Source organism: Sinohyriopsis cumingii, chromosome 19 (assembly GCF_028554795.1).
Source record: "Sinohyriopsis cumingii isolate HCF-2022 chromosome 19, ASM2855479v2, whole genome shotgun sequence".
Classification (NCBI taxonomy): Eukaryota; Metazoa; Mollusca; class Bivalvia; order Unionida; family Unionidae; genus Sinohyriopsis; species Sinohyriopsis cumingii.
This window is the reverse complement of record NC_142979.1, coordinates 842,851-869,672: the sequence shown is the minus strand read 5'-3', so window position 1 is coordinate 869,672 and position 26,822 is coordinate 842,851. Positions and strand designations below refer to the sequence as shown.

At 35.3% G+C, this 26,822-nt stretch overlaps 1 protein-coding gene across 6 annotated transcripts in view; it reads right to left on the bottom strand.

The window, feature by feature from the left end:
• The window catches only part of LOC149775031 (uncharacterized), a 43,632-nt gene extending 23,405 nt beyond the window's left edge, over positions 1-20,227 (bottom strand). For 3 of the 6 annotated variants that reach the window (XM_089944012.1, XM_089944013.1, XM_089944015.1), the window contains exons 1-7: positions 20,112-20,227; positions 9,761-9,800; positions 9,495-9,558; positions 7,250-7,442; positions 6,273-6,350; positions 5,332-5,610; positions 4,831-4,861 (exon numbers count right to left, since the gene is read on the bottom strand). In XM_089944012.1, coding sequence (XP_089800138.1) covers positions 4,831-4,861; positions 5,332-5,610; positions 6,273-6,350; positions 7,250-7,442; positions 9,495-9,558; positions 9,761-9,800; positions 20,112-20,124 — 698 coding nt within the window. In that variant the 5' untranslated portion in view covers positions 20,125-20,227. Of the gene's footprint in view, positions 1-4,830; positions 4,862-5,331; positions 5,611-6,272; positions 6,351-7,249; positions 7,443-9,494; positions 9,559-9,760; positions 9,801-20,111 lie in introns of those variants that run through there. The other 3 variants (XM_089944014.1, XM_089944016.1, XM_089944017.1) reach the window with 3 other exon arrangements.
• Between the last annotated feature and the right edge of the window lie 6,595 nt (positions 20,228-26,822).

Here is a 26,822-nt window from a genome sequence, read left to right as displayed (position 1 = left end):
CAATGGCTACTAGAACAGACATGAAATCAGCAGTTTCTAGTCTTGATCAACCAGACACCATTGGGAAAACCTGTTTTTGCTTTCTGTGCACAAGTAGCAATAAATATTTTCAAAACGATCACCATAATGCAAATCAGATAAGGATTATTTTCATTAAGGACCACCTGTCAATATGACCATCCTATCAGAAGCGGCAGTATGATGGATATCTGAGTAGCACCACTTCGATTTGTAGCATTGCAATAAAATTTTAAAAAATTATGTGAATGAATGAACAGACAGCAAACATACAATGCCACAAGCTCTTCCAGCTCTATGAATGATTCAATTAAAATTTTATGCAACCCAAAAACAAGGTAAATTATCTAGATTACATTCCCGGAGCAACATCACTATGCAAAACTTTTTGATCTGTTACATTATATGGGTTATCAAAAATGTTAAATTACAGCATGAAATAAATGCAATATTGATGTTTAGTCAGTACCATCACAAGTCAGAATCCTACCAGTGTGTTGAGATTTCTTTGGCATTTTGTTTCACACAAGCACAAGGTTCTATCCACAACACAAGATAATATTCTATAAATCACTGACAGTGTCCATTTTATTGATAGACACAACTTCTTGGTAAACCGATTACGATTCACTTAACTGTGGAATGTCATGTTGGGTCACAAGATGCAAAAAATTATTTGTGCATCCAGTGATTAATATAGCTGGGAATCAATATTCCATGGGAAACAAAATGTCTGCAAAGGTATGATGGAGCAATGGCTTACAACGATGCCATGTAGATGTGCCATTATAAATAATAATAATAATAATAATAATAATAAGGAGGACTTCATATAGCGCCTAATCTTTAGAAGCTCAAAGCGCTTTACAACATTATACAAGACCTATAAGATAAAAAAAAAATAATGATATGATTACAAAAACAAACACCATGAAATTTGAAAACATTACACAAAAAAAAACATGCTGAGAATATTTAAGGTAGGAAACATTAGGTTTTTAAGTTTGTTCTTGCAGTTGAAATAAGCGAGTTTTGAGAGCCGTCTTGAGTGTGATCATTGCGTCTACGTTCAGTGGTCAATTCATTCCACTTTGCTAGGCCCTGGAATGCAAAAGAACACTGTCCATATGACTTTGTTTTCATAGTGGGAATAATGAGTATACAATTGTCAGAAGTGGAGCGTAAGCATCTTGACGGTCTGTACACGTGGGTGAGGTCGGATAGGTATGTTGGACTGGAGTCCGACAGTGAAACGTAGCACAGAGAACAAATTTTGCGTTTGATTCTGTATCTAATGGATAGCCAGTGTAGGGTAAACGTGTTAAGCTTTATAATGTAACAGTACCCAGAAATCCAACTGACGTGATGTTGCACATGCCTTCTTTTTGTGATCAGATCTCAGATAATAAAATGATTCTTTTTTTTTTACATTCTCAGCTCCTGTACCCATTTTAAACATACTTTATCAATTAATATGAAACGCATTCAGGAATGACACCAAAAATAAATAAAAAATTAACACAAGCATGAAATATTATCCAAGACATGAGAAATGGACAATGGCAACACTACATGCTCTCTACACTCAGTGGGCACAAAAAGCATAAAAATACGTTTGTCCTACATACAGATGAGAGATTATAGAGAGTTTGATATTTACCGTACCTCTAACGATTTTTCGGTCATATCGCAATGTCTGCACTGTGACTCTTTATAGTGATGTCTAGCACATGTAGCATGATGTCCCACCCAGTTGCGTTCTGACACTAGGGTGACCAGTCGGAACACTAACCTCTAATGCTGAGCACCATTTTGTAAGATTTTGGTATGACTGCTGAGGATCTGACCCACGACCTCCCGCATCCAAGGCAGACACTCTAACCACTAGGCCATCGGAGTGGTTTGTCTTGCATACATTTTACAAAAATAAAAATCTTAAGGCAATTGCTTTAAATATGCACGAGTTGTACAAAATGGGCTTTAAAAACAGCTGTAGGCAAAGTTTTGACACCAGGTACATATTTGTCAATGTCAAGATCAATAATGGGCAGTGAAGAAGAAAAAGAGGAGTATGCAAACCACTAGGACTTTTTTAAATATGGCAATGAAGCTTTTTTTTTTAGGACACCAGCTTAATCTCTAAAACTGATCAAACAAAAAGTATGAACGATGTTCAAACAAGAGTCCCTTGATTGATTAATGCTTTAAAGTCCCCAAGGATTTCCAGGAATTGAAGACAAGACAATTCCTTATATTTAACCGCAGTGTAGAAAGCATCCCAGATTTCTTCTTAAAAAAAAGCAATGAAGTTAAAAATGGCCACAGTGGCAGCTATAATGGGCATCAGATTCAGCTTCATCCAGGACCAAATAGACACCACAAAGTTGATGAATCATTGTTTATTTTGGCCAAATGACTTCATGAATGCAATAGAAACTATACACTAGTCATTTTATGAGGAGCATTATTAGCTTCGGCTGAATGATCATTAAATAAACAGGCAACCCCATTGTCTCTCCTGAGATATGAACACTTCAGCCAAAATTGGCCAGATTTACTCCATTTTGCTCCTGTAGTACTCCTTAGGATATGTGCATACAGATTCACTCCTGTATTTGCAGAAGTGTGAAGAAACTTGACCTGAACACGATTTATGAGCAGTAAACTTGGGTGTCCTGTGTTTCGTTTTGCATAGTACCGACTACGCAAGCAATGTCTGAGTAATTGAGATGTACATTTGTTCTTGACCACACAATCTTTGTTGACAACTATGATACATGGTATACAGCATGTCCTCCATCACATACTTTGTTCTACACTGCAAACAATAGGCAAATAATATTCTCTTATACCTGCTACATGTTTTGTACAAAAAACACCATGTATTTTAGTGTCCAGTGAGTCCAGTGAGCTTTGAAGAACCGTTTTACCCCATTCTCTTTGTACTCAACAAATTTCAACCCTTTATCTTGTATTTTGCAACAATGACCTGGATGGCCTCTTAAGACAACCTGCTAGAAATAGAGCACCAAGAACATTCATCATTAAAACAATTGTCAAGTATATACAATTAAATTTGCTACAACACTATCATGTGAACCTTGTTATCATTTTTCTACTATATTATAATTAAACCTAAAATTTTTTTTTTTTAAAAACAGGATTCAAATTCTGAATGTTTAATGGAACATTGAAAATGCAGCAAACCGTGAATATTTATATATAGAGTGTGTGTGCATGTGTGTGAAGAGGGAGAGCAATTTTTCAGATGTTTTTGTCAACCTGGATTGCAATTAATACATCTTATTCAAGAACTAATTCAATAAAACAAACTGATGTTGTAAATGTGCATGCAAGATGAACAAAAATGAGTATATTACAAATAACTTTTAAGTAGGTCACCAGAACCTTAGTTTACAACAGTAGTAGTAGTAATGTGTCATGGACGCTACTCTATGCATAAAATGTGTGCAATGCCACTTAGTGTAAACATGGTGATCATTCCCCTTCAACCTACAGTCAGCCATTAAAAGTACCACTTGTAGTTCTCTATATGATGTCTTTGAACATGACATTGAATATACTTCATTAACCATTCATCATTTCATCTTTCTGACTATATATTATCAAGCCCTAAACACATCTTCATTGAAGTTACTTTGACTAACAGTAATTCTTCTTACCAACTCAACCAGAATAGTTTCATGCAATGATTGAGGTTTAATGTACAAACTGGTACTCTCGAAATAATGAGTTGTGGGACAAATTAAATTACATCAGAACATTTCAGAATAAAATGTGGCATATACTTAAATTTTACAGTGTCATGTTTACAATATTTCATTATGATGCCCAGAGTGAGCAAAATCAATTTCACTCCTTAATTCTTAGTTGCAAATGCAATCAATTTAGTTGCAAATTAGAGTATTGTATACAATTTGTGGAGCAAAAAGTGCATTAAAGTTCAGAGTATTTATTATGGTCATTATGCAGATCAGGACATATGAAGGCTCATGCCTGTGACAATAACCAACAACATTGGAGGATTGGTGTACAGTGTATGCAAATCAAGGCATAGGTCAAAATGACCAGCATTTGGTATCGTTTAGTATTCATCGGAATGCATGCAAATCAAGTTTCACAACTGCAAGCAATAATATTAAAGACAATGGCATGTGCACATGTTCACATCAACAATGCAGATGCCTAGAACGTTATAGCAAATTCCTGCGCATGAATCAAGATGTTTCATAGTGTAAAAAGCAGGTTTTATTTTAAATCTTGTTTCAATTACCATTTTAGAACCTTTAACAGAGCTGTATCAAATGAGCTCTATAGACATTTTAATTCTCTTCATAATGATAAATTTTTAACACACACCTTGTTGTTTTTCTTTTTGCAATTGTGGCTTGGAAAGCCTCTTAAGATGACCTGCTAGTAATAGCACACCAAGAAAATTGATCACTAATAGGATGTACAAAAACTGGATTTGCCAAAACACTTTATTAACAGAACTCTCTCGATATTCGACACCAATTAACCCGCTCTTAGGTGGCACAAAGGAACTCAAATTTTGCTTGGAATATAAAACCCAATCCAGCAAAATGATTCAATTTTCTACATAAACCATTTAATTCAACCAAGCGTACCATTTAAATTTTATCATTAATGTTTTAAATCACAAAACTACAAATAGAAATCAATACATTTCATGTTTTTGAGTTCTGAATTTCAAGTTTCATACTTTATTCCACAAGAAAATAACTGCATTAAATTTCTTAAAATAATAACAAAAAAAAAAAAGGTTCTTACCCAAATCCCCCACGTCCACCACCATCCCTTCCTGGAAGAAAAAGTGATCAGTAAGCAATTTATGAATTTGCTCAATATGTACATGCCATCTGCAGCTGAACATACAGTGTCACAAGTTTGAGCCACAACACCTTACGGCAACAGCTTTATTAGAAGATCAACCAAGGTACAACTGTAAAAAAGATGTACCAACATGCTGAACTTCGAAAATTCTCATGCATCTATTTTATCCTACTACACTGGCTTTAAAATTAGAGTAGGGTGATGAGACTAGAAGGGCTTATTAGCAGTATAATTCCTGATTTGTTTGAACAACAAATTTGGTAATTCTGTCAAAAATTACAGATAGAAAGGTTCCAGTTCTTATCTGTACCATTACTGTCTACAACTTGCACACATTTGACAGACAGCAATATATCAATCTGAAGATGTGGCATCCAAAAAATGAAAGAAAAAAAAATATGTGTATGCACCCATGATTATAATATCTGCTTAAATTACCTCCTCCATATCCACCACCACCACCACTGCTGCCTCCGCCACCACCACTGCGTGAACCATAGTCGCCATAACCACCTCCAGAAGACTGTGACTGGCTGTATCCACCACCTCCTCCAGAAGGTGCCTGAACCCCATATCCACCACCTGAGGACTGTCCATATCCTCCACTCCCAGCAGTTTGTCCATAACCCCCAGCTGAGGGTGTTTGTCCATAGCCCCCAGATGACTGCTCATAACCTTGCTGACCATATGAGGAAGCACCAGTCTGAGATGAGTAACCTGCAAAAATTACTATTATAAATTTGCAATTGTTCTAATTAGGAAAATCTTCTCCACTGAGTGTGTGCATGTTCCAACCACTATTTCTCACATGTAAATGAACAGAGGTCTGGTCAGATCTCTCCCTTTAAAATCTGTAATCGCAGCCCATCTGGCCTCGTTGCATTTTTATAAAATAAATTAGAATACAGGAATGTAATGTACACATGTACAGAGTGCCAAATACCAGGGCATGTTCACAGACTTTACAGCTACTGATGTCTGAAACAAGATTGTAAATATAAAGAGAATCGGTTCAAAATATGTATTAGCTGGTGGACTTTTCCTTCAGGGTTCCCACAGACAAAGCAAACATTTTCAAATTTACACAAAATTAGCATTTGCATGACATTGGACTTCTACAAGTACAAAATTTAAATACATCTTTTCAACTTTCATCTATGTAATCTAGGTTCATCTGTTTGCCATATCAGATCTGAGCCATTAGAACGAATTGTTCTTGATATTATTATCTATAATTATGTTCAATGAACTATGCATCTTCCACCTGATCTGTGTTATTATTTAGGCTTTACAAGGAGCTGGGTTGTTTTGTTTCTTCTCTCAGTGGGAACCCTGATACTGCATGCTAGATATGATTCACAACACAAGAGACCTCATACCTGATTGGTGTCCGTACCCACTGCTATTGGTACCGTAACTCTGACCATAGGACCCGTAACCACCTGTACCACTAGCGCCTAAAATGGACAGGAAACTCCAAATTTAGTTTTTCTAATTGGAGTTAGTCCCAAAGCCATCCATGTGATTGTGCCTTAACTACCCCACCCCACTGAAAAAGCTTTCTTTTTGGCAGTGATTTCTACAGGACATTTACACAACTACCAACCAAACCACCCTAAATTTTGAAATCTTGGGGACAGATTGCAATTTTTTTTAACGAGCAGTATCACTGAATACTTGGCCACATTTTAACATGCACATGATGTACCTTTTCTAATGAATGAAAACAAAACTTGATTCTCTAGTACAGAGGTAGCCCCATTTAAAAAAAAAAAACCACTCAGCAAGTGCTTGTTTATTGTTATGTAAATTGATTACATTGTTATGCTCATTGAAAAGCTAATTTGTGCATGTGGTAGCTCACTGTAACGAGACAAAAGCATGTCCTGGATTCAACACCAAAAAATAACCTGGCATCGCACTTTAAGGCAAGATATGTGCAAGAGCTTGTCCTGGAAAAAACACCAAAATTGTGGCATGATCACCCAGTTTGTGTGCATGTATAAAAGAGGTTTTCTTTTTAATTAAAAAAATACAAAAAAAAACAAAAGCATGTGAAAACAGTCTTGATGGAAACTTAACATGAATTGTTGTAACTGACCAGAATAAAAAGCTAATTCTTTTAGACCAGACAGTTTGAAATCATAACATGCGCTGAAGACAACAGTATGTTTGATGAAAAGTAAACGTCAATTTCGATCCATTGTAATGCACAACCTCTTAAACTTTAATGTCACTTGTACTAAATTCAGGTGATGTTACTGCTTCATAGCTAAAAGAATTCCAAGTCATTTTTATACCAACTATTGCATTCTACATGAAATCTCAGGTAAAGGTTCAGGTCTTGCCAACTTACCCCCAGATCCATAAGATGTTGGGCTCCCATATGAGGAGTCTGTACCATAGCTGCTGGCACTCTGGCCATATGAAGAGGCAGCTGGTTGTGTGGACTGGCCATACGAGCTCTGATCATAACCGTAACCACCCTGTGAGTAAGAACTGCTGCCACCGCCACCACCACCACCACCACCGCCACCTCCTGGTGCCTGCTAAAAAAATTTCAAAAACAGCCATCTTACTTTAAGAATGAAAAACAAATAGGAAGAGAATACAGCAGACATGCGTAAAAATAATACAGTAACGTTTCACATTGTAAACAAGTTGCAGAATCGTTTCTAAACGAAAGTCAATAGGCTCACTTTGTGTAAATGTTTTATCATGTTGATTATATAGCTGTATATATCGTTTTGGACATATTGCAAGCAAAATGTTCCAATGTCACTGTGGTATAATTTTTATGCAGCATCTCTAAGGTCCATTAGCTATAGCTGATCTTGTTAAAACAACTTTACAATGACATCTTTGTAATGCAAAATTTTTACAACTGTTTGAAATCAATTTTTCCTTTAACTGCACCTTAATGAGCTCAATTGTACATGAAAGGAAAGAGGCTGGTGATTCACAACCCATGTACCAAGGGAGATTCCAAAAAAGGTTTGCAAATTCACATAGCACCAGAGCTTAACATGCAACTATTAGCATGTGGGTGGTGGTCTGCAATTTTCCTTTTAAGTTCGGAACGGGTCCTTGGACTCGAAAAGGTCTGGTCACCATTGTTCTACAGATTCCCACAGTCAATTGCTCAAAAAGTTCAAAAAACAAGGCTGAAGCTCATCAACATTGATCAGAGGGACTTGTAAATTTACTTACAATGTACATATCACGCATACTACCAATACCAACAAATATGCTCTTGGTATTATCATTACACTTTCGATCACTTCATTTTGTCTCATGGATTGCACTTCTCCAGTTCATTAAAAAATATATAACAATGTTGTGTTTGTATGTTATTGTAAGCTACATTTCACATAGCAAAGTCTGGCGACCAGATGTTTGCAAATGGGAACGACATTTTAGTTGATGGTCATTCTGTGACCAATTATCAGACCTACTTCAAGCCCTGTTCTAGGGCATGTTTAAAACAAAATGTGTTTCCCCATTACAGACATATGTGCATCAGGGAATGCATGCTGGAGTAAATTGGTGCACACATTTTGTAGTCGGGCATTTATGACAAAGGATTTACTTATTATCCAATTCATTGGATGAGGGATGGCATAGTGTGTACTTCAAGCATAGGCAGTCTGGTGTCCTGTCTCTTATGCTCCCTGCATTGCACTCTGCTGTATGGAGTATATGAAACAGAACCAGACTAGCATAGGCAATGTTATGATGGAGTAGTTTCCCCCAAATCTCGCAAAGTTCTCATGCAATTTCCTTTGAGCTCAGCAAGATGTCCAGATGTTTAACCTAGAAAGTGATCTCCAGATTAAAACAGCATGGATTAAGAATCGGCCAAGAAAGTGAAAGAAGCAGAACACAAAAGATTAAAGGTGGATCTAACTTTGATGATAAATGGACAAAATAATTCCCCCGACTGGAATCCATTGGGACTACCAATGCGACTTTTGATTACACAATTGTCAAGATTGCAAACGTGAATAATCCCTTCGTGACAGTGCTTAAAAATTTGATAAATCTTCCATTGTTTGCTGGAAGATATCTCTAGAAGTTCAAGTGTAACTTGTTCAAGACCAGATGAATCATTAGCCTCTTTGGTTTTTGGATAAATGTGATTTAGGACAAAGTACAATGAAACCGACAATAGTACAGAAGTAAATGAACTGTTTGTTAAAAAGCTTAGTTTGGCTTTTTGTATTCGCTTGTATGTAATGTGTTGGTCTACAACATTGCTACAAAAATAGTATGAGGAGATCGTTCTACTTTAAACTAAAAATATCCTTTGAATCAACAAAGCATTAGTGTGTTAACTGTCCGTGTTGGTTTAGTTGTATTGTTATAGAGAATGTTGTGCAAGTTGCAACAACATATCAAGCTGAAAAAATCTGGGTCAGATGAAAATTTGTCCACAATTTTACCCCCCCCCCTTTTTTTTATTTGATCCCCAGTTCTGACACGGAGAAGACCTGCGAACCCTGAGTGTGGGGGTTGTGGTTACAATGCAGATTTACATTTGCTTCACATATCCATGGTCATAAGTAGCAAACAACAAGACATTTTCTGAGATGACAACTTACAGAATAACTTCCTTGTGAATAAGAGGAAGAATCTGCTGCTCCGCCATAGCTACCATAGTTGTAGCTGAAAGAAAATTAAAAAGAACATTGTAATGTATTTGCACTTGTGGCAGTATTAAAATAATGGAACATTATTGGGGTCTCATCGTTATGGAAAAAATGCAATCGTTTGTTACCTGTACCGATATAAAACCAATCTACTATTTTTACAATAAAATATTTACAACATAATTTAATTCAAAATAATGGGAAATGCTAGACATTACCTGGACTGTGCTGCAGTGCCAGATGGAAAACCACCGTATTCTGAAAGAAAAACAAAAATCTAGTGATTAATTATGATCATTCTTTTAACATTTATGGTGCAATTTTTAAACTCCCTCTCTTTTGTTCTTTTAACTATTTACACAAATATACACCAAGCATAACGCTACCAGTTCCATTCCAATTTAAAATATTACACTTTATCAAAAATCCCACAGCACAATATGAAAAGAATTTGTGAGAATTCATAACATATTTTTTCCATTTGGAGAAAGCATCAGATACTTTTGAGCAGCAAGATTGTCAAATTAGCCACTGTTGCCGCCATATTGACTCGTTTGTCAAAATAAACCATCTAATTATCACCATCCATTCAGGAGAAATAAGGAGATTTTCAACAGGTTCATCCTTTCAGCCACACTGGCTGTCTGCAGGGCACGATTATCATTAATGAAAACACAAACCTGACATGCATAAGACCTCTGCAAGGTATCCATCCCCCATACCCCAAGTTGGACCATTTTCAGCAAGGTGTAATAAAATATAATGTAATATTATCAAGGAAGAAAACGTGCATTTAAATGTATCGGCATTTGCTATTAAAGACTGATGAAGCAATGGTACTCATTGTGTTCAAATTGAAAGTTTCTAAAGTTAATTTGAAACTCAATTACCTCCAGTAGTTTCACAAGCTGCATATGCAGAACAACAGCTCAATGGCTTCTCCATATCAACATGAGGTAATCCATAACCCTTTACCTCAAGAGCATAGTTACAAAGTGCAGCATGCATAAACAGAACATGTTACCTATTCAACTACATACACATAAGCCTGCCTATGAACTGTTAAGCAAATGTTAACTATTTTACATTTTTGGTACACAGCTATATGTGGAAAAATTTAAGAGTAAAGTCAGACTGTTAGCTGTGTAATTATCTTTCACGGAAGAATTTTATATGTGCTTTAAAATCTTGCGGGAACTCGTTCACCATCTTGTCAGTGAGGCCATGTGACCAGCCCTAGCTGCCATTTCTCATACGCACATCAATATCAGAGCCTTTACACAAGTTATTGAATCTTTCATGGTTGTGATTCTGATCGTGAAAACTTCGTAAGTATTGAATGAAATCCGCGACCGCCATTTTGCAGAGTGGAGATTATGACCCAGTTACTTTAAATAGATATCAACCAGTGCATGAGCAGTGACGTGATCTGATGTAATTGACATTCGCAGAAATTAATGCAGTATCTAATAGAGGTTTTCCCTGAAGGTGGAGCTATGAAAACCAGCTTAAAATGGCTCATGTTTACAGCCGACATCAAAAGGTGCTTCCATACAACTAGAGTAGAGGTGTCAAAAGGTGCTTCCATGCAATTGGTGCAGGTGTCCAAAGACACTTGCATGATGTAAAGGGTTTAACAAATGGCAAGTGGACCATGGCGATGGCAATCATCTTTCCTCTTTTGCAACATATCCAAATCAATACACATCTACTTAATGCATTCGTGGCCCCCCTCCATATTATTTTCTTTATTCGTCTGCATCATTATGACTTTTTACAGTTTGACACAATTTTACAAAAACTTGAGCAGCAGCTCAACTATGAGGATGTTTTGCATCACAACACGTGCTTAGTCTAAAGCACCTGAGGTATTCTGGTAAAGTTGATCTGCTGCCCTGGTCAATTCCACTGAATTTCTGTGATTTTATTATTTATACTTTTTATGTAGCTTTAAAAATTTGGGTTGTATCAGTATAAAGTCTGCAGTGTGGCAATTTATAATGATCTATAGCATTAGTGCAGACATGTGGCATCATGTCCTACCCAGTCGCATTATCCCAACACCAAGGTGATCAATACCAATATTAACCTGTTGCCAGTTGTTTGCATCAATGATGTATTAATAAATAAACTATTGCCATTTTTTTTAATGCTCCTCAGCTAGCCACAACTAATGCCTTAGTTCTGTGGGGCTTTAATGCCATTTGTCTGCTAATGATCATCTATAGATGGTGTCCTGTACATTACTGAAGAACCATCAAGCTTTCTCACAAACCACGATGGATGAGCAAGCTCAAATCTGATGGACCAAGGCAAGATGCAAGTGACCTCTATACCCTCAACTATATTCCCTTATTCCACAATTCCTTGGCTGTAGTGGAACGCATTATTGTATGTTGGCTTGGCGCCATTACCATACTTGAGTGGTGCAAAGATTTTCAAATTAGCTCCTGTGGTGACTATATTAAGGTCTCTAAATTAAGGATGAAGGATATAAAAGGACTTCGTGAAAACCCATATTAATATAGCAAACTATTTGGAAGAAGAGAGATGTTCTACATATGTGACAACCAACACAGTAGCCATATTGAAGGGTAATTTTCATTACATTTAAGACAGGCAAAAAGATTTTCAAGATGGCCATATCAAATTCAAATCAGTCCCATTTTAACTTAGGCTTAAATTTAATGTTTAATCCTTTCATCATTATGGACTGGTTTTCCGGTCATGGGGAAGTAAGTCCGTAAACACTATGGACCGCTTTACCGGTCTGGGATACCTCTGAAAACTTCCTACTTGTAATGTAAATATATTTGGATTATCTCTTGAGTTTAGCTTGTATACAACTAGAAATATCAAACAATGTAGGCACTTTTAACGAGTTTTCCAAATGGTGAAATTTGTATCGAAATTGAGTGAATGTTAGATTTTGAATTATCAGAGGATTTTATCAATTGCGACAGAGAAGGCGTCTGGAGAGGCAATGGAATGCACTTGTGGGTGACTGATGACGACGAAGAGGATTTTGAAACAGGAAGTGTATACTCCACTTAATTTTGTTGGGACAAAGTTGGAAAACCAAAGAGATTTGTTTCAGTTTTCTGCAAGAGTTGTACCCGAATGTTAGATGGCTCCAGGACAGCTTTGGAATATTTTCAATTCTATTTAGATGAAGTTTTTGGAAACATTGTCTAACGAATTTGAATGCGACAAACGTGCCAGAGGTGATACAGGTGTGGACCAATTTCACTTTGGATGAAATCAAGGCATTTTATGAAATTCTAATTTCAACATGTCATATACCTGTAAGAAAGACTTGTGTGGCTACTGGAATTATTCAGGAGTACATCTAGGGTCAATTGAACAAGTTTTGGGAACTTGGTAAGAAGTAAATAGATAATTACTCATGTTTTACCTGTTTGCACCTGTATTTTAACAGTTGTAATAGATATGCACAATTTAGTCAGTTAGTCATAAAATTTGATTTTAACCTTGATTTTGACATCTAATCCAGCCAGATATCTTTAAAGTTATGTTATTTCAAAAGCCACAAGTCATTTTGCTTTACAAGTCCAAAGTTACTTAATGTTGAGGACTCTATGCCCCCAAAGTTCCTTAGTGATGAAAGGGTTAAGGTCTTTAGTAAAATACTGATGCTAATGTGAGCATTCAAAGTCCGAATTTCAAGCAGATCACTTTGGCAACCATATCAAATGTTATATCGACAGTCGTAATGAATATCCCCGATTTACTCTTTTCATGTTAGTTTTCATCTTGTGCCAATAGGCAGAACATCACCATCACATAAGCTCTCTTCATCTATTTCAAGGTAGCGGTAAACACAGTAAAGAAAAATGTAAGAAATGGATACAAACCAGTCTGTCCAACACGGCAAAACTGCAAAAACCAAATTCACTAGAAAATTCCGACTTGCGGCTGATAGAACAATGCACCTGGTCATAAATACATTAAACTTTTGCGTTTAGAATGTGATGATTAATCATCTTAATAATCAGGACACTGGGTTAGCTCTCGAGTAGCACAAATGGCCGTCCTCAAAATAGTTTTGCGTTTTGCGACTGCGACGACCAAGTATCCGACCTCAAATTGCAATGCAAGTGTTTTTGTTCATACTAATCTGGTTTTAAAAAATTCAAAATGCAAAAGTGCCCTTTCTCATGTGAACAGATTCTTCTAGCTTAGATTCCAGTCATAATTGTCTGGTACTAAATTTTAAATTCTGGCAATAATAATTCAGAACAAGCATTATACACGTTATCAGTAACTATGGGCTTCAGATATATCCAGCTGGCTATTTGTGGTATACTGCTAGTGACAAATTGACTTGCCCTGCACCACTTCTAGCAAACAGTGCTTCGATGCAAAATGGTCACATTTCCAACAAAAACCTTCAACTGCACACGAGAAATCATTTTTATTATCATAATGCTTAAATTTTTTTATTTTAAATAGATATAAAAACATCAAAACTTCAGATAACTTATTTACACTAAATACCTCATTACATGTATACACAATTTCACAGTTTAACCATGTAGTGCTCATCTGATTGCATGGCACTGGTTAGTCCCATTATAAAGGTACCATCTTCTCAACACAAGAATAAATCATCTTGCAAGTGGAGAGCAATCTGCAATAGTGGAAGTAGCCAGCAAAGTTTTTGAAGCACAAGTTTATAGTTGCTCTTCCCAAAGTGATTAGAGGGAAAAGCAAAATGTTGCTTTCAGATTTCAGCAATGACGGATAAAAATAAGCATTTCCAATTGCAGTTTTTAAAATTAGGGTATGTGAATATGTGCATGTATGTGTGTGTATATATATAGACACACACACACATACACACTAAGCACGTCATTCAAGTGCAAGGTAAACTAGTTCAATCAGATGCACAAATCAATTGGGGAATTTTTGGAGTGAAAATATTTTACCCAGGGGATAGCTAGGGTCAGTAATGGAAAAAAGAGAAGATCAGCAGACTTTAAACATTGTCGTAAATTACTTTTTGGCGATGTTTATGAAGTGACCCCAGTGTACTGCAAGATATCTGGCAACATGATATGGGTAGAGAATATTAAGCAAATTAAATTACAGTGGAAAGTTTACATTCAGCGAATTTAATTTACACTAACACTTCATTCTATGATTTATGCAACAGGTTGATGTTTCGTCTACCTAAAACTCTACAGCTCACAGAGCCATTCAGTTCTGTATCAAAAGTGGACTTGTCCACAACTTGATCAACATGATGCGTAACATGTATACTATTTTTTGCATGTATGAAACAAGTGGTGTAAGGACAAAACAACTATACATGAAACAATATGTGCACTGCCATGTTGGAGATGCTGACCCAGTGATCTAAGATACATCTTGGTTTTAACTATGAATCGTGCTAATTGCCACAAAAATAGCATTCTTTGCTGGCTGAAAACATTTAAACCATAAAAATTTCAGAAGAACTGATAAAAGTTAATTGGAGGCCATGCTGGTCCTTTGTATAATCCTAAAATGTAGACATATATGTATTTTTGTAGTGTTATGTCTTACTACCCAAATAATGGGCTTGTATAGCGTGTTCCGATGTCGGTAGACATCGGAACGAGTAACCATGGTTTACGAATATCTTGCACACGTAGCAGCAAGTATCAACACTCATCCACAAATTGATTAGTGATTAATACACTTATTGTGCAGTTTTTATCCTGGTGGAATCAAATTAGACAAGCATATGGATGCTTTTTCATGTTCCATTGACATGCATTTGAATTTGTTTAAATGCGACATTAGTCTGGGTATGCCGAAGAATGTTCAAGTATGTTGGGCGTATGTTTCTTGAACAAAATGAAATGTTACTTACAGTTCCAATGGACAGAATTTTTTTTTGTTTTGTTAACCCATTTTATCCTGAACAGGACTAGTTGTTACCTCCTATCCTGAATACGCCTGTGGTAATCCTTTTTATGCTGAATACGACTATGGTCGTATTCTACTACATGTGTGTAGTGTCTCTAGAAACCTGTTACACATTAACAAATATTCGAGTACTTCTTCACCAACACATGAAAGAACTCAAGCATGCATGCGCAGATTGTTGTTCACCAATAAATTAGAACGTTTGAACTAACAGTGCTAGACACTTAAAATCTGGTCCAAAATACTAGAAATAGAATTATCTTTATTTTATTCACATACTATTGGGAGCAATTCATTCATCTTCATGAAAAAAATCAGTGAACATCGTGATTTTTTAAAAAATTGTTTTCTTCTTTAAAGTCATATTTCAAAATACAGTTGTAAGCATGTATATTGCAGGCATGATTTTGGTCTTTCATTTTCAAAAAAGCAGACAAAATTTTAGAGGTTGGGGGTCTCCTACCTCCATGGGGTATCGAGGAGCAGTGGCCTGAATCAGAGGGTATAGGAGGCTGAAGGCCCCTGTCCAAAAATACATTTTACACTTATAAAAAATGCTCCTCTTTCAACTTGTGATCATAAAATAAACCAGAAGAACCTAATCAACTTGCCAAACACAATCAACTTGACTTCAATAATTTCACAATATTTATAGTCAAATGAATTTGTTCTCTAATACTATTGATGCTCAAGTTGTTTCATGTGCACGTCAGTGTTCACATTGTAATTAAGCCACATGTACTTTCCCCTCTTTTCATAACAAATCTTTAAAATAAACATCCTTAGTAACCACATATACAAACAATCCCATACATTCACTCGTCTTTTTCTCCAATTGACGCAACCTGTTGAAAAGCCATGCAAGTTCTTTTTGCCACTAAGGCAAAGATTTCTTTAGTCTTTCTTTTTGTCACCCTTTACTTTTTTTTTGCTCAATCTGCAGTCGTTTATTTTCCTTCTCAATGACAGCCCTTTTTCTTTTTAGGCTGGAGCTTGAATTGATGACATGCATTATACATATTATGACAGAGGGCTACATCTGTTCACGCGTGCAAGAAATCTTTCTTCTAGAAATTAAATGCACTTTTTCCAGATGCCTACTGAACTTTCAATTTTTCTGATTGCAGCTTCTTTTGTAGGTGCTCAGCGTTTCCCTTTATGTGCACTTGTGTCAGGGACATGTGCTGGAGAAAACTGATGCAAGCATTTTGTTGCTGTGCGTTTTTTGATGAAAAGGATTCACATGATCAGGATTTTTTAAAGTATCCAATGCTTTGGATAAGAGATGGCATTGTGTATACTTCGGGGATGCAAATTGGTTCCCTACTTTGTTTGCACCCTGCATTACATTCTTCTATTCGTACAGTGGAGTAACTGGATTTAACTTTAATAAAAAAATGGAGAAAATAATTCCTTTGGAATATGGCACATCCATAAGGATTACCAGTGTGACTTGTATCATGTGATTGCAAAAGTGAATAATCCTTTCATGACAGGGTTTAAGAATTTTACAAAATCTACCCTCATTTGCCTCAAAATATCTTTGTACAAACTATAACTCAAGACATTCTTTCACAACAAAGAAACAGAAAGCTTGCAGAGACACATGCATTATTTGGTTTACAAAGTCGGGCAGGATTCATACAGAATTCTGAATGATAAATCCAAAAACTTTTCCCAAACTTTCAAAGAGCACAGATTTTCAACAGGTATTGTTGTATGAGAAAACAATGAATGCAAAATACTACAATTTTCTTCGATGATGAGATGAAACAAGGGGTCATCAAAATAAAGAAACCAGGCAAACGCTACTATATCCAAATCTAACAACGCATTTTATTTGTGATTATGGAAATAAATTAAAATGTTTGGGTTTATCTCGACTTGTAAAGATCTCAGGGCAATCTGCTAGATTTTTCCAAAGGGGTTTCATTGCAGACTTTGTTAGTTTTTAACTTTGCTGCAATAAAATAAAGATCTTGAAAGTTCAAGTGTGACTCGTTAGAAAGATGAATCATTAGCCTCCTTGATTTTTTGATAAATGTTTCATGTAAGTACAATGAAACTGATGATAGTACACATTTTATGACAGGCAGTAAATTAACTGCCATTTGGTTAACAAGATTTATTTGGCTTTTTGTGTCGACATGTATGTAATGTGTTGGTCTTTAATATTGCTACAAAAAGATTAAAAGGAGATTGTTTAAAGTATGATTTTAAACTAAAAGAGAAATGAACTAATAAAAGTATTATTTGAATGGACAATGCATTTCTTTGTTAATTGTGCATGCTGATTTATTTGAATGGGGAGAGAGAGAGAGAGATGGAAGTTGTAATATCCTATTTCAAGAAGTAGTACAGGTCATTAAAAAAAAAATCTGTACGTTTCTGACCCCCACATTGTTTATTTGACCCCAGTTCTGACACCCTGGCTTTTCTTTTTACTCTCAATTTTATACCCCTGAGGGATACACATTGGGTGTTTTTCTAAACTCTTCCAATCATGATTACTTTAATTCAGATCTTTCTTGCAGAGGTCACAAAATGAAAGTCCTCTAGCGTTTAGTTTTCTTATAAACTGACCAGCTAAATTTCAGTAAACTTTTGGCTCCAGCCATTCCCATTTCCATGTTTTGTAAACCTTTATCTAAACTTTTCTTGTCATGGTCTCTCTCAAAAACTTGCGCCACCATGTTCTCCAAGCATGCTTCTTCATGCCACTGCCATCATTTTCCATTACATGAAGATTCAATGATGAATTTAAATCTTTGACCAATCAGAATACTCTTTACGAGAACAAATAATTTACAAGGTTCGTTGTGGAATGGGACCAGGGAGACAGTTTTAAAAAAACTGGATTAGAGATGATATAAAAAATAGACTACATCAAGAAAAATCTTAAGTCAGGAGAAAAGCAGAATTCTGCTTTGAAACGGAGAAAGCTCATGTCTGATTAACTTAACCCGATTTCGGCATTTACCCCTTCGCTTTCCAGCCAAATGAAATGTAGGCCAATGAAACTTGAAAACTTGTCCATTTCTTTTGCAAGAATTTGAATTTATTAAAGACATGAAGAGTATGTAAAGTCTGACTAAAACATTATGACATTACTTTGATGAAAAGCGACATTATTTTAGCTGCCAGTTGTGCGAGATAGTCCTGGAAGTTTTACTTTAGATACAAACGGAAGTTACGGGCTGCGAAACGTGCGATTTTCGTGAAGTTTTCCTTTGTGGACACTTCTGTGCTTCTATGATAATAAGAATAACCTTTTGAGCCAATCATATTTCGGCGTTGACGGTAGTGCCGCCTATTTTGAAAATAGAGATGCATGTATATGACGTTTTGTGCAGTGAAGACAATGTATAATACTTGCATGGAACAGGATTCCTAAAGTTGAATTGAGTTAATGGTAAGTAAAAAACTTACTTTTGCATCTACCGCTGTTCTGTAATTCAAGAAGGGATGCACCATAGAGTTGAAAACATTGTCCATATCGCTCTTGTCACTGGTTTTCATAGGAGCACGGAAGTGTCCACAAAGGAAAACTTCGCGAAAACTTCGCAAAAATTGCACGTTTCACAGCCCGTAACTTCAGTTTGGTACAACGTAGAAAAGTCAACGATGGCTTGATGGATAGAAAAATATCTCAGAAGTAAAACAAGCCGTATAGTATGGTCGCGTGCCTTTAAAGACGGAAATAGCAGAAGGAAATCGAAGGTCATGGGTGGAGCGAAGTATTTGGAAGTTCCGTACCTTCTCTCTTATATAATAGAGAGGGTCCTATGTCAGAACGGGTCGTGGGGGTAACCTAAGGTATTTTTGTCACTCTGTATGATTTTTTTCCTTTAGATTATTATTTTTTTTCTTAACATCAAGCTCGCGTCGAGCACCTGTGGTCCGTTGCACTGGACTTGTGAATCGGTTACCAATCAGAGAACAAATTGAACGAAATGTGGCATTTTTTATTATCCTCCAAATGCATGTGTAAATTCAAGTATGAACATGCTTGCACTCGTGTTTATCTTTTAAACAAGAAAACAAGTCCGATGTCCAGTGTGAATGGTGACTTGTGCCGATCGCTTTTGTAATTAACGAGATTAAGCATGAAGATTTTATAGAATAAACTCTAAAAATGATGTTACCGATCATTAATGGACTTCCTGAAGAATGGGCAAAATTTCAAGTACTAAATTTCGTTTTTTTATCCCAATTTATCGTCCATTTTGTTTTAAATAAACGGAATGTGACGCATCTGGCACATGGCAATACTCAATGATCATCATGAAACTGGCGCGCGCGCTTTGCGAAAAACATAAAAATTTCGTTTCCTCGTGTAGTTAATCGCAAGCATTCTGAAACAAAAATATATGCTTCGCACAAATCATACTATACAAGTCAAACAATTAAGACGATGGAATGGGCTAATTATCTTTACGACACAGTTACTTTGGTCCAACATTTTCATTGTTCTCACCATCGAACCAGAGCCATGTTCTCCATATACTCTTAAAACATCTTTCTATAATTCTGTCCAGACGTTACAAAGGAATTATTCCCTCGTAATACAGAAAAATGTTTATACAATTACTAATTGTAACGTATTACAAATTGTACATTTGTAGATTTACTTACGTGTGTCCGCCATTATGTCGCTGGTGTTAGAAGGCAATGTGCGTGTCACGTGATCGTATATCAAGAACAACTAACGCCACCAACTGGTCGGAGCGCCCCCTGAATGACAAACGTAATCCTTTACTTTTACATGGTGTTAAACGAACCGGTGTGAGCTGCTTGGTTCCGGAATGTTTTGCCCCATTTACTCTATCTTAAAGTCGTCTAACACTAAAAGCAAATCGACCTGGATCAAATTGTTTCACTATAATAAATATCATCATGGTATGCAACATTTGCAAGAAAAAATCATATCATTTGTTACTGTATAATAATAATAATAATAATGTCCATTCTTGCAGAAAGTACCCATTTATATCCATAAGGGAAACACACACACACACACACACACACACACACACTATGACGCACATTGAAAGATACAATTTTAAATAATGAGATTGGTAAATTGCAGGGCCGTAGACTATGGGCAACTCGGACAAAATTATGGGGCCCACAACGGTCAGGGCACCCACTGCCGTAATTCATAGAGGCCTACTGGAGATTTTTTTTTTTTCTCCCTAGGGCCCACAAATCCCTGATAAATTGGTTCTTAAATGTTTATAATTTTCTGTCACTGTGGGCCGAGGCCGATGTTATGTTGGTGATTTATGTTTGCCCCCCCCCCCCCCCCCAGTGACAGTTTCCTCACATTAATGTTATAACAACAGAGCAAGATGTACTGTTATTTCTAATTAGATGTTGTTGTTTTGTTTTTTTTGTCATTAACCCACGCGGTGAAGTTTATCACAATGACAACGAACGTATAAAATATTTCAAATTTTATAGTTTTTTTTAATATAGAACCAATAATTGTTAAAATTTATTCAAAAGAGGGAATTTTTTAAAGTATTGCTTCAATTATGTTTCAAAGTTAAGAAACAAAATATGAAAGACATTAAATAAAACGTGCAAAAAGTATATAAAATAAACCCCATGGCGCATTAAGAGTATTGTTCACAATACAACAAAGATTAGATATTATTTTCTAATTGTTTGGTAAATTATTTTACTACAAAGGGAACGGTAACTAGTTGATTGGTTCTTTGTTTACTCATTAAATGTAATGCTAATCACACTTATTGATTTGACGATACTTGTTTTCTAATTTCATGGTGTTTGTTTTCTGTAATAATAGCAATATATATGTTTTTTAATGTTTTATGTGTTGTCTAATGTTGTAAAGCGCTTAGAGCTTCTAGAGATTTGGCGCTATACAAAGTCCTTATTCTTTTTCTTATTATTATTATTTATGCTGCATATTGTTTAGTATGTGTCTACCATTACTTGGTGGAGGTATTAATTAATTTTGTATTTATATGCTTGCAAATGGTCAGTCGACTAATATGCAATACAAGATTCTTCATAAGTAAATAAAAGAGAAAGGAGCAAAAATAAAGCAAGCTATTGAGTGATGGAAGAAACCATTCATTTATTTACTAACTATATTTATTTATTTATCTATTTATTTATTTATTTATTTACTTACCGATGAAGACAGTAACACTGTACCAAACTGCCAGCTTAGATTCTTTGATTTGTTTCGGGGTCATACCTATCTTGCTATTTCATTCACCTCCCTTGTCGTTTCCTCATTTTGAATAATTTGTGCACGAATTCCTTTGGATGTTTCCCGTCTATTCTCAGTTTTCTTTTCATTATCTTTTCGCATGTGTATTTCTTCTTGATCATAAATTCCTGTGTTCCTATGTTCCAGCATTCGATCATTCAGTTTTGAATTTATTTGCTAACTAAATTACGAATACATTATTTTCAAATCTTAAGAGTTCAAAATAGGCTGACTGGTGATATCAAAGAGAAAGTTGGTCGAGGCAGAGAAAAAACAAACGAAATCGAGGATAAAAATAAAATGTCCATGAAAATTTATATATTTATAAGATTTCACACCACTATTTGTCATAAATGTTTGTATAAATTCACCTGCATTATGTCTAAGGTTTTCAAAGCTTTACCCTCAACAAGTGAAGGACACGGTAACCCGATAATTCAGGCAATAAAACGATTTTGTTCCATGACAAAATAATCGAATGATGTAACAAGGGAACACAAATATATAATCAAGAAAACATTACACATGCGAATAGACAATGAAAACAAAATTGAAAAAGGTGACCGAAAACATCTAATAGGAACTCATGCTTATACCATTCAAAATGAGGACACCCCCCCCCAAAAAAAAAAATAAATTTTGAAACGTTTGCAACATAATATAATTATCAACATTAGAAGTATAGTAACCCGTCTTTCCTTCCCTCTCTTTTTTAAGCCATATAAGTAAATCCAGGCTTAGCTTTCTTGACATAACAGTATAAGTAGGCTTAAGTAAGATTCACTTTAGATAAACAAATGAAATTTAATTGGCACCTTTGTATTATTATGTAGATGCCACTATTAGATTTTAAGGACTATACAGCAAGTTTACATTTTTTAAAATAGATTTAATTTGTTTTTACTTTTCGAAATATGTTACAAAATCTTGTATACATAATAATGAACTTACACTGGGGGCAGACATGAAATTTTGTAGCCATACATGTGTTTGTATGTTGACCCAGTTAGGTTTTCTAGTTGCCGTAAAATAGAAGGGGTGGGGGAGAAAGAAAACAAAGACTCTTCTAGTTCCACCAGGTTTCATTAAATTCTCTATACAACTGTAGGATGAGTTATCATGATGGACGGACAGAACTATGGGTGTATGGACAGAGATGATTTCATTATTCCAACGCTTATTGTAAGCTTGTTAATAAACATGCAAGGTTAATTTTGAATGTAATAAAGTAAAGTCTTGAATAATGGTGTGGTGATGATATTCATCTAAAGAACAGACATGCACCTTGATCCGGATGTTTGCAAATTTTGTATTAAAACAACATGAATGTAACGGTATGCCCACTATGTCCCCCACCGCTTTCTTAATCCGGGCCTGCATTTCGGAAGGCTAAATCGTTAATTAATTAATTGGTTAATTGATTAGCTGCCTGCTTAATTAATTACTTAATCAATTAATTAATTAATTAATTTTTTGTTTGATCATTTTTGGAATTGGTTTGAATGGGTCTATTATTTCTTTTGTGTGATTTGGTTGATAGGTAAAGTCTTGCTGTTGGCGATGCGTGTCCCATTTCATTTTCATTTCTTGGTTGTTGTTTATTCAATGTGTGATCTTTAGTTACTGCACGTTTATTTTTGACATTGATGAAGTTAATTTCCTCTGCTGATTTATTTAGTTGCTGATATCTCTTTTTGATTTCTCTCTAGTCATATTCAATGCTGATGTTTCTCGTTGTGTGTGTATATATATATATATATAGATAGATAGATAGATAGATAGATAGATAGATAGATTGATTGATATATATAGATAGATATACAGACAGACAGATAGATAGATAGATAGATAGATATTTGAACAATGTGATAATTAAACTATTTGCTAAGTTTTACAAAACTTTTGGATTTTTTTGCTTCTTTCTGGTACCTTGTTTGTAACAGTTTGCCAGTTTCTAAATCAAATGCGTATTTTTTTCTAGACGGTAGAATTAACCAGTGAGATTTATTTGCACTTTATACGTGAGAGTGTCCTCTAAAATCTTCATTTTTAATTAATTAATTAATAGTGTATATTTTAGAGGACACGCACGTATAAAGTGAAAATAAATCTCACTGGTGAGCACATTCAGAACTCAAGTCATGATTCTCTGGGTCCACCGTGTGTGTGTGTGTGTGATCTGGATTTTTAATGTAGCTTTAACAATTTTTCAGTCATATCGCTACGATGTCTGCAGTGTGACAGTATATAGTGATGTCCTGCTCTGGGGCATCATGCCGCAGACATGTAGCATGATGTCCCACCAGTCACATTATCCTGACACCAGGCCAACCAGGCCTAACACTAACCTCTTAATGCTGAGCGCCAAGCGAGGTTGCTGTTGTACCATTTTTGTAAGTCTGTGGTATGACTCAGCCGGGGATCGAACTCACGACCTCCCGCATTCGAGGCGGACGCTCTAGTCACCAGGCCACCGGAGAGGTCGACTCCATCGTTGTTACTGCACTTTGACATACATATTAATGAATTTAAAACATAATTTATCCTGCAAAGAATCTCTCTCTCTCTCTCTTAATAAAAAAATCACATGAGATATGGATGTGCAAAAACTGATAAAATCATCATCACCATCATCGCTGAGAGGTTGGTCCATGTGATCGGTAAAAATCAGTCATTGATATTTACGTATATTAAATATATTGAGGAAAGTAACTGGAACTTAAGCAACGTTTTTTTCTAGAAAAGAGCAATCGCAGACTACTGAAATGCTTGGTTATCGAGAGTTGTATTTCCGAAACGCATCCTTATTAATAAATTCTTAGTTCCATTACATACAACGATCAGTGGAAAGTTACCCATGTAATGGCAGTGAACAGGAAACGAAACAGATTTTTTGGCTCAAACTAGCGATCAATCTCATCATAATGTTGTGTCTGAAAATTACAGAACGAATCGTATTCAAATATTTATACAACTTTACACACGTCAAGGATGCTATTGAATAATAATAATAATAATAATAATAATAATAATAATTAATAATAATAATAATAAGAATAATGATGTTGTTGATGATGATGATAATAATAATAATAATAATAATAGTAAGATGATGATGATGATGATGATGACTTAATAGAACGATTAATCTTTTAAAAAAATATATCCAAGCGCTTTACAACTTTAAGTTCACACATAAAGGAATAAGAACAGTATGCATACAAAATTACATAAAACAAAAAAAGTCTAACAAACACTATAAAAACAAATGAATTATTACCAAAAAATAACAAGAAACATAAAAATGGGTTTAAATAAAATAAACTAGATATACAGAATAAGTTTACAACACAGCTTAAATCTAAAACTATTGACAAATGGTTGAATATCAAATGTATTGCTGCTGGTGGAAAAGAAGTATTTTGAGAGCATTGACGAATGGGATCATGGTCGCTTTGCGTCATTGATCAAGAAGCAGTTCATTCCAACTAGCGATAAATGATGATTGCCAGTGATGATCAAAATATGGGTAAATAGAGGACCAAAATGCTTACAGGGAAACTCACGATCCTTTCGATCTTTTCTTAAAGATGCTTGCTCTGAAGTCTGTTAGATATGACCACTCTGTGATGTTTCCACAATGCTCCCAGACAGAATGTTCATTGTATAAATTGGTGGAAAAATGTCTTGACAAAATCAAAAATCGCTTGATTTTTGCTGGAACACATTCATAAAGTTGACAAAATACACAATTTGAAGCAGTAATGGTACTAACTAAATTTGTACAAAAAGGCGCTGTTCCAAAAGTACTGTAACATTTTGCAAGTTTCTCAATGGATGTAGTAACGCTACAGATCGATCGTGTTTGCTTTTAAAAAAAAAATGACTATACAATGCTTTCACTTCACTTGGGAAATAATTCCTAATATCTACTCAAAAGTAGTTGTGCTCTATATCTTACTTTCTGTTTGAAAATGTAGAGTGTATCTTGTCCTAAGGAAAGATTAAGTTAAATGCAAGGTCCGCTGTACTGATTGTTTTCATAATTTTAAAAGTTCAAGAGTCTTATTTGAAGCTGGTTTTTGTCTCAGTTTCACTAACTATAACGGCATTTTTAATACATTATTAGCCATATCATGCCTGTGTATAGTGTATTGAGAACAAAAACAAAAAAGAAGAGGAAAAAAAAGAAATTTTCAAAATAAATATTTGAAGAGAGTCGTGAGATTGTTTGAGAAAAACAGCCACACAAAATAATTTATTTAAAAAGCAGATTTGTAAAGGCGATCATTTGATTATGGAGATAAATATAGCATTGGAAATGTTTTAATAACGAAAAAAACTATTTCCAAAATACGAGAGCTTTTGTGGCGTGTGCTAAGCCTTACAAGTTACGACGTTTCAAAGGAACGGTGAAATATGACCCAGCTTTATCCTAGCGTTATCTCTACATGACGTCATATGTTAAAGCACATTGTCTTGTTTTGTGTCTCATATCTTTATTGTAATCTGCATTGTGGAATGCAGTCGGATTAAATTTGTGCTCTTCAAATTTTACTTGTTACCCAGTGCGATAATAACTCATGCCTGACACATCTATGACCCAGTGTGATAATCACTCACGCCTGACACATCTATGACCCAGTGTGATAATCACTCATGCCTGACACATCTATGACCCAGTGTGATAATCACTCATGCCTGACACATGTATGACCCAGTGTTGCTCCAAGGCAGATATAAGGAAACATTTTTTTGAAAATGATTAAAACTGGGCATTTGCGAAACGAGTAGTATAAGCTATATAATTTATGGACATTGTCTAGGGTCATTAAAAGAAAATAAAAAGCGTCCAGCAAAGATAGACACAAATGAACTCTGACGCAAGATGAGTTAATTTTGATCAGTTTGACTACCAGATGCATCCAATACAATCTATTATTGTTCGTTGTACTCTGTTGGCAAATAAGAAAAGAAAGTTCACTAACTATATTTTATAGTATCGAACAAAGATTATATTATATTATATTATATTATATTATATCATATCATATCATATCATATCATATCATATCATATTATATTATATTATATTATATTAT